Source organism: Passer domesticus, chromosome 3 (genome assembly GCF_036417665.1).
Source record: "Passer domesticus isolate bPasDom1 chromosome 3, bPasDom1.hap1, whole genome shotgun sequence".
Lineage (NCBI taxonomy): Eukaryota > Metazoa > Chordata > Aves > Passeriformes > Passeridae > Passer > Passer domesticus.
In genome coordinates this window covers 61974459-61989693 of record NC_087476.1, presented here as the reverse complement: position 1 = coordinate 61989693, position 15235 = coordinate 61974459, and the positions used below count along the sequence as shown (strand labels likewise).

The window sequence follows — 15235 nt, the reverse complement described above, 5'->3', positions numbered from 1 at the left end:
GACTTGAGTTTCACAAGTGACTTGCTGTGTCCTCCAGGCGACTTGGAGGCGCTCACAAGCCCTGCAGCTGGTAAGAGAGAGAGAGTCTGCTGCTGGCAACCAGACCTCGAGCTTACTGCTGTGTGCTGGCTTTGCTTAAGGTAGGCGGGTGGGTGGTGCCCAGCAGCTTTTCCTTTGGTTAATGCATCACATTCCAGAGAAGAGGATAATCCTGGATCAAGCAACATCTGTTGACAGTGGGTCAAAGTTATACTTAATTCAGGGAAGGGAGAAACGATGTTGCATTGTATTGTTGTGTTGTATTGTGTGAAGGATGTGTTGCATTGTTTTGGACAAGTGTTTTTATCTGGAGACTCCTTGTTAAACCTGGATGACAGCTACTGCAAGTTTGTACCCTCCCAGGCCCCAGCAGCTCCTAGAGCAGAGCAGGCACACAGCCCTGACAAGCAGGTGTTGAGCAATCACCTGTCTCAGTCTCAGAGCTGCTGCTCCTGTACATGATCCTTCTTGAACTGCTTGCTTGTCTGCTGTGACACTCATGTCTTTCTACATTCAGGGAGGGTCTTTTTTGTACTTATGACTTTTCTGCTACAAAACCTGGAGTTAAAAGGGTTTATTTTGGGGTGCAGGAAAAGTTAACAAAAGTAGTAATTTGAACAAATCACTATATGTTAATGTAATGTGAAAAATAGAGTGGGCTAAAATGGTTGGGAAAATCTTGTGTTCAAGAATTGATTACTAATGCTGAAAAAATTGTTTCTATTTCAGTGTGTTAGCTGAAAAAGAAACCAGTAACCTGACAGTTGTATTCTAAATAGATATCCTCAGCAGGAATTGGTAACATTTTAGGTGAAAATGATCTTGATTGTAAAGTCTCATTTTTGATTAAGAATTAATTGGTGAATTTGCATTTTTTGTATATGGACCCATAATATTTAAGTTTACATCTCATGAAGTGAATATTTCATACAGCAAATGGTCAGTCTGCCTAAAGGCTGAAGTGAGGGAGAGACTTACCCATTTCTATTTTATGAGGCTTTTGGGAAATAGAAGTGACTGTGGTTGTTCCAGACTGGTCTGACTTGTAATTGCCTGTGAGCAAACATAATGCCAGTATAAATAGCTGGATTTTTTTACAGCTATGGACATTGGAGCACAAAGTTGACAAGGCTCTCAAACACTGATTATAGTTTTGGGGGGTTTTAATAACCTAAAAAATGTAGCTGAATTCAAAATATTGGGAAATTTGGGTTTGTTTATGGGGTTTGTGTGTTCATTTTCAGTTGGGGTTTTTTGTTTTTTGATTTATGTTTTAGTTTTTGTAGATTTGGTTTGTGAAATTAGTTTTGAAACTTTCAGCTTTCAGCAACTGTTAAATGCCTCATTTTTTCCAATATTGGCTTCTAAATGTGAAAATTGGACTTTGAAGAAAACTTTGTGTTTACAACTTCAGGAAGTACTTCGAGGAAAAAAAATTAAAATACTTGATTTGTTACTTGCATTTCTTCTGTGTGCTGTTATTGACCTGACAGATTTGGAGCTGGCTCTCTGAAGAGGAACTTCAGTAATTAAAGTATTAGTCCACACAGACAGCAGATGATTAACTTGTGCAATAGTCTTTTTTTGCATGGGTTTGTTCCTCCCTTATCTCTGTGCCGCTTCCAAATCTTTCATGAGAGAACACGGGAAGTGCTGGGTACACACACCTTAGTAGGAAACTGCTGCTGCCAGTGCATGCAGGAGGCAGCAGATGAGCCTGACACGTGGTAGGTGCTGTAAGAAGCCCTGGGTGGAGGGGGAGGAATGCATGGAAAGCAGCTTACAGTGGGCAAAGGTGCTGAGGATAAGCCTACAAGGTGTAGGGGCATTTTGAGGAATAGGCTTAGGAAAGGGGGCAGAGATGAGGAAAGATAGGAAGAGGGCTGTGGGCAGCCTGGATAGATAGCTGAACCCTGGTGGTGTGGGACAAGCAGTTCAGCATGGATGTTGGAAGAGGTGAAAATGCAAACAAAGATTTTTGGTGTGTCTTCATGGAAATGAAGATTCATAGTGAGAGTGATGAGAGATGGTCAGACCCTCAAGAGAAGAGTGTGGCTGGAAAGTAGGAACCAGGTGTAGTGAAAATAGAAGAGACCTTCAAGACCCATTGAAACTAAGGTTCTTCCTACAGAAGTTTTAGGACCAAATGAAGGAATTGTTGATTAACATTTTTCTCATATGTGATCTTTAGTACTTGAATTTTATTTCTTACTTCTACTAATTTTAGAACTATATCTTTTAAAAATTTAAATTTTCATCTATCTCTAGACCTATGCATTTCTGGCTTTCTCTCTTCTTTTCTTTTCTTACCCTACATCGCTTCTCTTCTTTGTTTCAGTCCTCGTCAGTACTAATTGTTCACATTGCAGTAGTACCATGAATGGCAAGATACCTCTTCTCAGGAAAGTTTCTTCTCCTGATTGAAGTCATAATCCTTGACATTTTAATTAATTTTGAAAACATTATTTCTGAGTATTGCTTTGCCAATATTTATTAAAATATTCAAGACCCCCCCCATATCCAAAAAAAACCCCACTATGCGCCCTTTCGCTTTAAAATCAAATAAAGGAGTTAAAGGACCTTTCTCACTTTTTAAAAGCATCTTCTAATATGGATATTTCTCTCTAGGAGTCTATTTACTGGGAAAATATGGGCAGAAGAAAATCAGAGAAATCCAGGAACGAGAGGCAGCTGAGTACATTGCCCAAGCACGAAGGCAGTACCATTTTGAGAGTAATCAGAGGACGTGCAATATGACAGGTAAGATAAGGAAATAGCTACTGGTTTAGATAAGAGGGAGGTATTTGGGGATTTATGCTACATATTGTCAGGATGGAAGAGGAATAAGAAATGTAGGTAAATTCAAAATCTTCATTAAATAATAGTGCATAGAGTTGTTTCTCAAATAAAGAAAGTCTGAAGGGTAGAGGACGAAAGGGATTTTAGGGGGCATCTGAACCCTTACCATCAATAAATCCACAAGTATACATGCAGGTTACAATTTTTTGTCACTCCAGGACCCTTTTGCCTTAAACTGCATGTGGTATTGAGGTGTGAAACAGCATTTAGATTCAAACAATACTGAATTTACAGTGGGATTATTTTATTAATTATATCACATTGTTAGTAAGCTGTGTGGAGAACACGGTGGGAAATTTTTAATAAGAAGTATATCAGCCCATCAGTTTCCTACACAGTTGGAAGGTACCTGACTAGCTGGAGAGCAAAAAGCAAAAGTACTTCTTCTTACTGCACCAGCCTTAGGATTTTTGCAAAGGTGGTGACAGAGAAGAATTTTAACAAATTCCTTGTCGTAGTAAATACAGGACATTCAAAATTATTTTTATTAAACAAATCAGGCAATATTTTATTTTTCTATTGAAAATTGTAATGGCTTCCTGGGTGGCTGTAAGTCTAACCTGTTTAACCTGACCAGTTGGTATTTTATTTTCATCTTTTCCATTTTGTACTGCTGGCAGTGATTTTACTGCAAGGATTAGGTTTTTCTTTGCCCTTCTTTGTACAAAGTATCTTATGTTTGGCAGCATGCATTCCTGACAAGATTTTTCATACTTTGTCCTTAGTATTTATCATGTTTTCCATTTCCTGTTCCTGTGAAGTAACAGCAGATCAGACATTGTTCTGAAAGTAAAGGATTTTTTCCCACTAGCTTTCTGTCATTTATAACATACCTTTCTCAGGTTCTCTTGTTAGAAAAAACAATCCTCAGATCTTTTTCTTCTCACTGGGAGAAATGCAGCAGTTTTTTGCCAGATTTTCTTCTGGGGAGTTGGAGGCATGTATATGCAGGATGTGAATACTCATCTGCAGCTGGAGACAGTAAAACCACATGGTCATGTAAGGGCAGCATTGTGCCCCAGCTCCTGAGAGGCACACAGGTTATTGCCCTTCTGAGTCCTCCCTGGGTTTCCTATTTTGCTTGTCCTCCCAGCTTTGCCTGTTGAGCAGTGGGATGTACATCCTATAGCAGCTATTGAGGGTGAGCTGAGGATGGGTTTATGTTTTTTTAGTTGATGTTAACAGGTTTTGTTGTTTGGTTTTTTTCCTTTTAATAACAGTACTGTCAATGCTTCCAACACTGAGGGATGCCTTAATGCATCAGTTAAACTCTGAGAGTCTCACATCTCTTCTTAAAAATAGGTAAGACTGTCTTAAATGTGTTGAACTCCACTTGTTTTGATGACAGTTTTCTTCAAATTATATAAGGTAGGGAGTATGCAGAATTTTGGTTTAGTCTCCCATTGAATCATTAGTCTTAAGGTATTTTGAAATCACTATGTAAATATTTTGTCTTGTTACATGTATTTTGATAGGTATGGCATTTTCCAAAAATTACAGGAAATAATATTTCCATTCAGGTGCTGCAATGAGAGCCATGTTATTTGTTGAAATGGTTATAAGATAGATAAAAGTATTTGGAGGATCTATTTCTCTCTTAAATAGAGAAGAATATTATGACTGAGTATGACTGAGTTGTTGATGCTGTGTTTATAAAAATGTTTATGTAATCTTACCAAGTTCAGACATGAGTAGTAGTGGAAAGTATCCAAGATGAGATTACAAGTGCATCTAAGTGATGAGAAGTAATTTTTAAAATTTTATTTTTGACATTGAACAAATAGGGAAATGTCAACATTAACAGAAATGCTTCCCTGTCAGAAAACACCTTGGAATTCCTTACAACTGCAGGGACAAATAGCCTGGTTTTAAATACATAAAGTGCATAATAGAATATCTTAAACCTAAATTGGTTGGTATATGGCACAGAGTAAAAGTGTTATGTAGGCAATTAACCACAGGATTTCTGAGTCACTCTAGACTGTCTTTCTAGTTTATTTATACAGCTATAACTTCAGCTGTCCAGCATTTAATAGGTTACCTATTCAGTCACTGCTTTTTTCAGTCCAAAAACTTCCACAGCAGGGCAGCCTAATTTAAAGGGGGAATTGCAGCCTGAATGATGTTTTTGTAATAGACTTTGGGTATTTGCAACTGTTATTGAATATTATTTACCCTGAACAACAAGAAATTGGGAAAAGTTAATTTTATTATGATACATAAATGTATTTATCATAATAGCAGTCTTATTCAATGAAAAATTGGAGATCACCAGATATGTCATCTGAACTGTGCAGCAAATAGTCTGAAACAGTTTGTAATCCTTTGTTCAGTGGTGAAGACAAATAATACCTTAGTTTGTTCTCTGTAGCAAGCATTCTTTTATCAAGATACACCTACTGTCTCTAAATTGTCTGACCAATTGAAACAGTGTAGGGGTACATTGATGCACCTCTGAGTTCCAACAATCCTACTGAAAATTGAGATAGGCTTTTTTTGTTGTTATTGGTGTGCACTTATGAAAACAAAAAAATTTTTAATGCTTGCTGCATGCAACATTCTGTAAGCATGGATAGCCATTTAGAGTGGAATTTGTGTCTTAATACTTCTTATTTTATTAACACTGAGGAAGTTTTAACTGGATGCTTGAAAGTTTTGAACTGAAATGTAGGGAAGGGCAAGTTGTGAAGGCACAGCTAATGGAATCAGCCATCAAAGCTCACTCCACTTTGAAGTGATTCTTTGAAGAAGCTCTGCTATGCACGGAGGTATAGATTTCTTTGCTTTCCACTTCCATTTGAGAAGATCAAGCAGACAGCTCCAGACCCTTGAATGCTGTTGTTGACTATACAAAAGAGCAGATGTGGAGATTTACCTTCCTTTCATGTCCCTGAAAATGTATTAGTTTTCTCACATAATCTGTGTCGTGGCTTAACATGACATGTTATGGATCTATGTTATCATATGTTACACATCATATTATGCCTTAGGCAATCTCCTTTAACTAAAAATCCACTCACTTCCTTAAATTTGAAGTGGCCAGTTGTACACTGGGAGTATAAAGTGGCTGAAGTCTTCAGACCTTCAGAGAAATTTTTTAAGAGGGAGCTGCAGCCAAGACCACAGATGTTCTTGCTTGATCTGTCCTCCTCTTTTTAAAGCCCAGTGATTGGATGAGATAAGGTGGAGTCCCTCCTTCTGCAGCCTTGCAGATGTTGCACATCTCCAACCTCTTCAGCACTTAGCTTTATTCCACACCTCTGGTTTCTGTTTGCATTGCCCTTTGCTTCCATAGCAAGAATGGCCTTCCAAATAAATAATTATGAAGTAAAAGTTGAGTTTTGAATAGCAGCTGAGTCTTAGTAAATTGCAGGAGATGAATTGCAGGAGATGAAAAATGAATTTCCACTGTTAGGCTTAATACTTGCAGACTTTAACTGTTATCTGGCTGGTGCCTTACACTGTAAGCATGAGCTCTAGAAAATGTTTTGATGTGGTACGTGCAAGTGTAGTTGGCTGATGATATATTGGCTTCTCTGTAGCTCTTCATTCTGCATGAAGAACTTAGCCCTGATAAGTTGCTTTAAGTCCTATTATATTTTTTTATATATAGAAATATTACAGTATTTTTTTTACAAAGTCCTTCCTTTGTTTTGTTTTAGCAAAGCTTTAAGAACTTGTATAGAGTAGCTTGCAAAAAGTATGTGAGTTGGTTATATTTGCCATGGATCTATGTATCTCTTTCAGCTACTGTTTATTTAATCTGTCTCTTTAGTTTTTAGAGTTGTAGACTTAATAGTTTACTGAATGAGTTTATTTCCATTATTTGATAGTGGTGAACATAAAAAATTTCATTTATGTAAGTGATTGCATGTTCAAACTAATGCCAAAGCACAAATGTTGTGCCTGTAAAGAGAAATTATTTCTGGTGAGAAGTGCTGGGGTTTGGGTGGTTTTTTTAAATAAACTGGGTTACCATAAAGTATTGGTTAATCTGAACTCTTGGTTCTAAATATTTAAGTGTTGATTCTGATCCTAAGAAATTACCAAATGTTTCCCTAAGTGACTTTTACAATATCTGTCTTCCACAATAGACATACAATAGCAATTCTTTACTGACAGTGCTGAACAGATGATAATGGCTGGTGAAAATTTTGGATGGTTGGCTTGATCTTATTCCTGAATAGTAGTTATAAATATGCAGTGTACTTCAGGCAGTTCAGGTGTATCTGTGCAATCTACAGTCTTGCTTTGTTGACTGCAGAATATAAATTTCTAGGAACTGGTCAGGTCAAAAAGTGAACACGCCTCAACAAAAGAAAAAAAATCAACATGTATTGGTGTGGATGGTGCAAGACTTCTTTTCCATGGATGGTTGTGATCTCTTTGGTTTTGATGATCAAATATGAACTTTAAACACATCAGGCAATGGTAAATCTTGCAAGAAAGTAGGACAATGAAATTCTGATCCTTCATTTATTACAAGCAGAAAGTCCTGCTGAATGAGTCAACATTAAATATAGAGAGTCAAGGCCCCAGAAAAGACCACTTTGTACCATCAGTGGCTTTTTCTGACTGCATGCGTCACTAAATGCTACATTTATAAATTAATGTTTGAATATCTTTTCTATGCCATTATAGTGTGTTGTTTATATACTGCTTTCTTGAATGAGATATAGACCTGGGTATGATTTGAGTAATTATGGTAACTAATTAAGTTTGCCTTAGAGCACTACTATGTCATTTAACATACTTGTTAATTTCCAAGTAAAATGCAATTCCTAATATTTCCATTTATTTTTCCCACAGGCCAGCAAACAAGTTAGAAATCTGGGAGGATTTAAAGATAATAAGTAAGTGGAAATGAAAGATTATCTTGGATAGTTATTTAGTGTAGATTTATAATGTCTTTTGCACCATTTAAAACAAACTTTACACTGGGTTGTTTCAGTAGATATGAAGATAGTGTAACACACATGGCAAACCCCCTCCCTGAACCTGCACCCTCAAAGGCTTTTCATGAAGGAACTTTTTTTAGCCCCATGGAGAGTTAGAAGCTCAGAGACCAAGATGAAGAATTCTATTGGCCTTCCTGCTACTCTACTCAATAAAACTTTGTGAGTCCTTCCTGTGTCATTGCAATAAAATGAAGATAGTTCCAAAAATTGTATGGTGAATGTAGTAGAAATTCAATCAGAAATGTAGGTCAGCCTTTACATATCCAGCAGTTCCCTCTTTTTGAGCCTGTTGGAGAGAACCACTGTAGCAGTGGACATGAAGCCTTTGGATCATCTTATTTATTGGCTGATGGAAGCAGTGGAAGGGAAGAAAAAAATAAACTCAGATAATTATGTAGTGAAATTCTGCTTTGCTTCCTTTTGGTTTTTTCTCCTTTTCATAATGCCTTTACAGAAACTACTTTTGATCTGACTGCTTTCTTCCATTCTGTATCTTTTAATGATGCTTCTTCTATACACCCTCATTACCTACTGGCTGGTAGCTGATGATCATTTTCATTTTCCTTCTTTAGATCTTAGCTGCTTCTGTCTTAGGTAACTCTTTTGACAAGCTGCAGTTGTGTCTGAATTGCATGATGAGGGCTAATATATAGACTGAGTATTTCCTGGACTAATGAAGAAAGATGATTTGACACTAAACATTTTCCTTCTGGAACAGCTTGATTTTTGTTTTCTCAAAAGTAACTTGTGTCATGTGTAAAGTAATATTAATGTAGGACTTTAAATGGGACACTTAGATGTAGATCCAGCACGTTAGACTCATGACCATCTTGGGTATGTGTTATGAAAACATGTTATGACAAGTGAGAGAAATGTGACTGCATCTTTAAAAGTAATCAGCACTTCTGTCCCTTGGAGAGCACTTTTCCCCCTTGACTCACCCCTATTTCCCAGACTTGGCAGTGCCTGTGTTGTGTCTTCCCAAGGTTTCACACGCAGCATAGTGGCTGTGTACAGCACCTGCATGCTGGTGGTTCTCTTGCGCGTGCAGCTGAACATCATCGGCGGGTACATCTACCTGGATAACGCCGCGCTCGGCAAGAACGGCACGGTAAGTGTCTTGCTTTGCTTCAGAGGCAGGACTTGCACTTCCTTGCAAGGGAAAGGATTGCTTGGTGAGATGAGAAGGGCGTAGCTTAGGACTATTGGAATGAAACCAAGGAAGAGTGGGATACATGGGAGCATTACTGGCAGTGCGATATATTGATGTCCTTTAACAGCGTCTAAATTTGGATGATGTGGTGATACTGTTGCTTACCTGAATACCAGCAATATTGGAGAATGCCTTTTGTCTGCATTTGTCTTGCCTAAAGAAGGCTGCTTTCTGTCTAAACACCAACATGAAATTATTTCTTTGCTTTGATTTTTTTGTGAAGTGGTAATACCATATGAATGATCCAAGATGTGTAAGCAAAGGTATATATAATATTAGGTCTTCCTAGTACATACATTAATTTCTCCACTGAACTTTTTCTGAGATTGAAGACAAAAAATATTGTATTTGAAATTTTGACTGTTCACTCCAAAAGATCATCTACCTAAATGTCTGTTGTTGGGGTCAAGCAAGGTAGAAGAGCTGTTTTTGTTGATATAGTGTATCACTACTCAGTAAAAACAGATCACTCCCACAGTAAGCAAACACCTTTTGTAGAGAGTGGGACCTGCAAGTTGCTGAATGGCTCATCTAAAAATAATGGATACAAGCTGATTAGTTCTCATCTGCCCCCCTGTGATAGCTCCTGCTGAGAGTCAAGGAACAGCAGTGCAGGATGGAGAAGAGCTTTCAATAGGAAGGCCAGAGTTGACTGAGGTAGTGCCTGATTTTATAAAACCTGAAAAAGCTGTTTTAGAAGGGCAGAATGAGTTTGAACTAGAAATGTTTCCTCTGTTAGTTTCTCATAAAGAAGTGGGTAGACAGGGCTAACTCTGAGGCATTACATTGGGACTAACTGGAATCCTGTCTTGGTTTCTGAAAGCTTCTTTTCTGTCAGATAAACTTTTAATAGATTTCAGCATAAATAACTTACTCCACTAGATTTAATTTCTGAGGTGGTGGAGAGTCTAGCTTCACCTGCAATGCAGGTTTTTAAGAGAGTTTCCTTTAGGTGAATGAAAAGTGAAAGATTTTTCTGTGCCACTGAAGATGGAAGATAAATCTGTATAGGTTTGAAGAAAAGAATGCCAGAAGACTTATGACACATACAGGGGTTGATGGGCAGGAAGAGTCAGTACAAAGTTGAAGAGAGTGGGGCAATCTGTTTACTGAAGAGTATTACAAAGATTAAGGAAATTATTTTTGAAATTATTTTTGCATTGTTCTCTACTGTTGACATGTTACAGAACTGTTGGTTTTTTCCCCCCCCACAGACACCACTAGCACCCCCTGAAGTCCAGCAGCAATATTTATCAAGCATTCAGCACCTTTTAGGAGATGGTATGGTGGTTATTAAGAGCTAACTACACTTACAAAATTCTGCTTTTTTTGGGACTTGAGCAAATCATTGGAATAATTTTTACTTTCTTCCTTTTAGGACTGACTGAGTTAATAACTATTGTTAAACAAGCTGTGCATAAAGTTTTTGGAAGGTAAGAGCCTGTATTTCTCTGTGGTTAGCTCTTAAGTTTTATTGTGATGACTGTTCCCAAAATAAAGAGTTTTATAAGAATTAGGGGGAAACAAAAGCAGGCATATTGACTTTTTCAAAACAATGCTTTTATTATAGCAGGCTGTGTCTGCCAGTGCAAACCCATGTAGCTGACTGGAATTTTGTTACTTGTAAACATGTTATTGGTAGAAAGAGAAAGCAGCATTACTCATTTTGCAATCAAAACCATGATCTTTTTCCTTTCCAGTATTTCCCTTAAGCAGACCCTGTCTCTTCTGGAACTGGAACAGAAACTTAAAGATATCAGGGAAGTAGTGGAACATAAAGATTCGGATCAGATTGCATCTTATTCTCCCTTATGTCATTATCTGATGCCAGATGAAGAAAACCCTTTGGCCAGCCAGGTACTTGACTCAATTCTTTTCATCTTTTTTCATTCTGCTTTTCTTTTGGAATTTTTTTGGAGAAGGAAGGGTGCATAACAGTCGTCCAGTATACCATGGCATCTGTGTCTTCAATAAATGGCGAAGCCTCTTCCGTCATAAATCAAATGTCCTTATCTCTTTCATCTAGACACAGTTGTATTTTCTTCAGATTTGATAGAAAACAAGTGTCACCCTCAGAATGTCAGCTTTGTGCTCAGAAATGCAGCCCAGTTACTGCCTTTAGCCTGTGAAAGAAGCTGTGACACAGCACAGCTTAACTCGGCCCTAAGATAAATTGTGTCATCCACACTTGTGTATCAGCAATATTCATGGAGTGTTGGAGCATCTCGGCTGGTGCACAAGAGAATGCTGTGCTGGAGTCCTTTGGGCTGAAAAATGAACAGGACTCAAGAGAAAAGTGTATCTAATCTCAGTTGCAACATTAATTTCTTGAATTTTGTGAAGGTGTTTGTCTCCATCTACACCACAGGCTGGAGAAAACTCATTCTTCACTTGGTGTTACACTGGTGTAATGAGGAAACCTGGGCTTCAGCATGTGGCTACATGCACTTATTGCTTTAACTTTATCTGATACCCTGGGATGATTTCAGTACTGAAGGTCAGAATTGGAAAAATTACTTCCTCAAACAGTCTGGTATTTCCAGCTAGTATTGTTTTTAGTTAAAAATCCTACAGTGACCACTTAAAACACAAATTGTAAAGAATCTGATTTACAACAATATTTTCTTTTATATTCGACTTGTACATCTTGACTTAATTCCATGATACTCAACTGCCTGTTTCTGCTCTTATGGTTGCTGATGGCACTTGCTAATAGTATCTGTCTTTGGTTTTTCTAGGCCTGTGGACTCACAGAAAGAGACATTGCTACAATTAAATTACTGAATGAAACTAGAGATATGCTAGAAAGGTATAGAGAAATATGCTGTATTCACATTAAACTCCTCCTCTATTGTTTATGTAAAACAATTACTTCCATACAGAAAGCTGACAACTTTTCATTTGAGAAACGTGACCATTCTGCATTAAATTTTTCCATTTATCAGTTGTAGGCTGGGATTTTCAAAACTTGTGAGCTCTGAAACTTTTAAATAAATAATGCTGCCTTAATGAGATACCCAGGATGTCCTTGGCAATCAGACCTATTATCTCTTCCTTACCCACTCTGTAGTAATGTAGGGACAGAGGAGTACTTCTCTTCTGCTAAAGCAGGGCAAATTGAGAGTAATTTTATTGGACTTACTTGCTTTGATAAAGTGAACACCAGTTTTGGCTATTGGAATTTATTTTTAATGCATGGTTTTGAATGTGGTTGTACCAGAATGCTGGTAAAAGTGAGGCTCCTATAATAAACATAGAATATGAGGAAATTGAGACAAATGTCAAACTATTCTTACAGTTTAGCTGCTGGGGATGTGAGGCACTTCAAGGTTAAGTCCCTTCTATGTTATTACTTAGTAAGAAATAGAAGTGAGGAATGCTTCAGGTTTATCTGGGTTTTAGTAATCTTAGGGTAGAATTCAGGTTCTTGAGGGAGCTGGTGTTTCATGAGGTGGCATTTGACAATGCTAGTGGCATTTGTCTGGCTCACACATCACCCATGAGGGGAGGCACACCTGTAGCACTGAACACTTGCAGGGCTTTTTAGTTGGAAAAAAACTAAACCCAAGAATAAAACCTTTTTTTTTCTATTATTCTTTCTTTTCAGTCCAGACTTCAGTACAGTTTTGAGCACATGTTTAAATAGAGGATTCAGTCGACTGCTGGACAATATGGCAGAATTTTTTAGACCTACTGAAAAGGACCTTTCTCAAAACAGCTCTGTAAATAGGTAAATGTTTTCATTTGTTGTGGTTCTTATGTCAGTAATGCTTTGGGTTTGTAGTGAATTCCAAAAAGGCTCTTGATTTTCCTGCCTTCTTGGAGTTCTTGTGCTGGAAACATTGTTCTGCTTCTTACTCTTCAAGGATCACTGGGTTCTCCTCACTGTGGCCAAGTAGGCAGCTAGGAGGATTCATGTTTCCTCCCACCCATGAAATCACTCAAATTAGGTGATGTTCTTTCCCACCTTTACTTGCATTCCTAGAAGTAGAGATCAGATGACCTGTACCCACTTCTTGCCTGAGCACGGTACAGGCAGGCTGCCTTTTGGCCTGGGGAGGGCTCACCTTCTGGTGGTGACTCCTGACAGATGTGCCCAGTGAGGCTGTGAGAAGGAGAGCCCTCCCTCCCCTGCAGCCCATGAGCTCCAAGCACCCCAGCCTCCATCAGTTCCTGTGGCTCTCAGGGAAGGGGGGTGGGCATTTTCCTGATCCTCCAGTGACAGGGAGCCAGAGCTGCCATGGAGCTTCAGGTTTCCCTGGCATGCAGATAAAATGCCATAACATGTAGGATTTTCTACATCCTCCTAGAAGAATGTTTAAAAAATAGCTTTTAATCTGAAGTTGTGTTTTAAGCAGTGTGGTGAGAGCATTACAAATCCAAAAGCTGAGTTCAAATCCTTGAAATAATCTTTCTCAAATATTAAAATTAAAACCTGGAATGATAACTGGGTTTTTGTATGTTTATAGTAGTAACTTGGCTTTCAGAGAGTTATGTTTTAATTTAAATACATACTATTTACATCACTTAAAATAATTTATTATATTACCCCAAAGTCTGTAGTCTGGTTTAGTTTGAAATAGTATGAAATTGTAGACAGGCACTTCTATGACCTGTCTACTTACATACACATGCAATGACTCTGACTAAACCTTAATACTCTTGCATGAGAAGCAAGTGTGAAACTGCAATAGGAACATGGACTGGAATTGAATTAGTACTGCTGTATATTAAAGGAAAACCTTGATATGGAGAAAAAACCCTTCATCCGTACATTTAATTTGCAGTCTTTCACTTCTTATTTTTAAGTGGTAATTACTTAGAATTCTATAATCACAGTTTAGTGGCTTCATCTGTGTCTGAGCAGGTCAGTATTTTTTGTTCTTTCCTAGTCTTTCCAGTGTCAGTCTTCCTTTAGCCAAGATAATTCCAATAATAAATGGACAGATCCATTCAGTATGCAGTGAAACACCCAGTCACTTTGTTCAGGTAAGAATCTGCCTTATTTACAGTATCGCAAGTAAAATCATGAAATTAATGTTGTACATTTCTTTTTAATAGTTTGTTTCATTTCAGTGGCTTTAAAAATAAATTGAAAACAGTTGCCATAACAAACTTTTTGTCAGTTGGTATCTTCCAAAAATACACAGTTTTTCTAAAACTTTCTTCTGCTGAACTGTGCAGAAGCACAAACTTTTGGCCTTGGTTCTACTTGCAAGTCTGCTCCTAAACCTTTCTAAAGCAAGAAGTTTGAGCTGTGCCTGTGGGAGTGCCAGGTGCCTTTCTTAGGAATTCTGTACTGCAGTACAGGCAGAATAGTGGGGAATGTGTTTGATTAAGGAAGTTTATTTTATGCATTTCTTCCAGGACCTGTTGATGATGGAACAAGTGAAAGATTTTGCTGCTAATGTTTATGAAGCTTTTAGTACCCCTCAGCAACTAGAGAAATGACCTGCACATTTTTACAAATGGATGATGTATTTATAACAAATCCCTGGTGACTACTGATGAGACTTGGGTTAATTTTATAATGGTGTAGGAGTGGCAGACCAGCAGAAAGAGCACTCTGAGGAAAGTGGGAGTGAGCCCATATTTTCTTCTAACCAAATTATACTTCACCCATTAAAAATATTCTTGTTGAAAGAAACATCGTAAGTGAAGACTTTTCTATTTAAAAAGTGGTTAAACTCTTCTGTAATTCCTTGGATTATTTTTTATTGCATCTAAAAGGCATCTGGTGGCAGTATTACAGCAAGTTACTAAAAAAGCCATTTTTTTTTCCTGGGCTGTGTAAGTTTGGGGAAGAACTAATGATAGTGATCTAAGAATAGCACAGAGCAGTAAAATGAAGTAATGCTTTTTTCTTCTTCTTCCCCCGGATTTTTCTTTCTATGAAGTAAATATTTTTGCCCTTAACTTTACAAATCTTGTTCCAAAGTCTCTCATTCTTCAGAAAGCCTTTGCCAATGGATGCATGTTCCCCTTGAACAAGCTGGGGGTCTGCTCTCTCTCTTACTTAATACTAAAGGAATGTGGTTTTTTAGACATACTCTTGTTTATGCTGTTCAAACAGCTACACTGTACACATTACCTTGTAAATATTTTATCTTAATTTGTATTAATTTTGAGCCCAATTGTCTGTATTGTAATAAAATATTTTAATGTA

At 37.7% G+C, this 15235-nt stretch overlaps 1 protein-coding gene across 1 annotated transcript in view; it reads left to right on the top strand.

The window, feature by feature from the left end:
- The window catches only part of PEX3 (peroxisomal biogenesis factor 3), a 20627-nt gene extending 5392 nt beyond the window's left edge, over positions 1-15235 (top strand). The window contains exons 2-12 of the mRNA XM_064413489.1: positions 2668-2799; positions 4119-4200; positions 7708-7751; positions 8843-8967; positions 10284-10350; positions 10448-10502; positions 10770-10926; positions 11808-11878; positions 12677-12799; positions 13962-14058; positions 14437-15235. Of these exons, the coding sequence (XP_064269559.1) occupies positions 2668-2799; positions 4119-4200; positions 7708-7751; positions 8843-8967; positions 10284-10350; positions 10448-10502; positions 10770-10926; positions 11808-11878; positions 12677-12799; positions 13962-14058; positions 14437-14520 (1037 nt within the window). The 3' untranslated portion in view covers positions 14521-15235. The remainder of the gene's footprint in view (positions 1-2667; positions 2800-4118; positions 4201-7707; positions 7752-8842; positions 8968-10283; positions 10351-10447; positions 10503-10769; positions 10927-11807; positions 11879-12676; positions 12800-13961; positions 14059-14436) is intronic.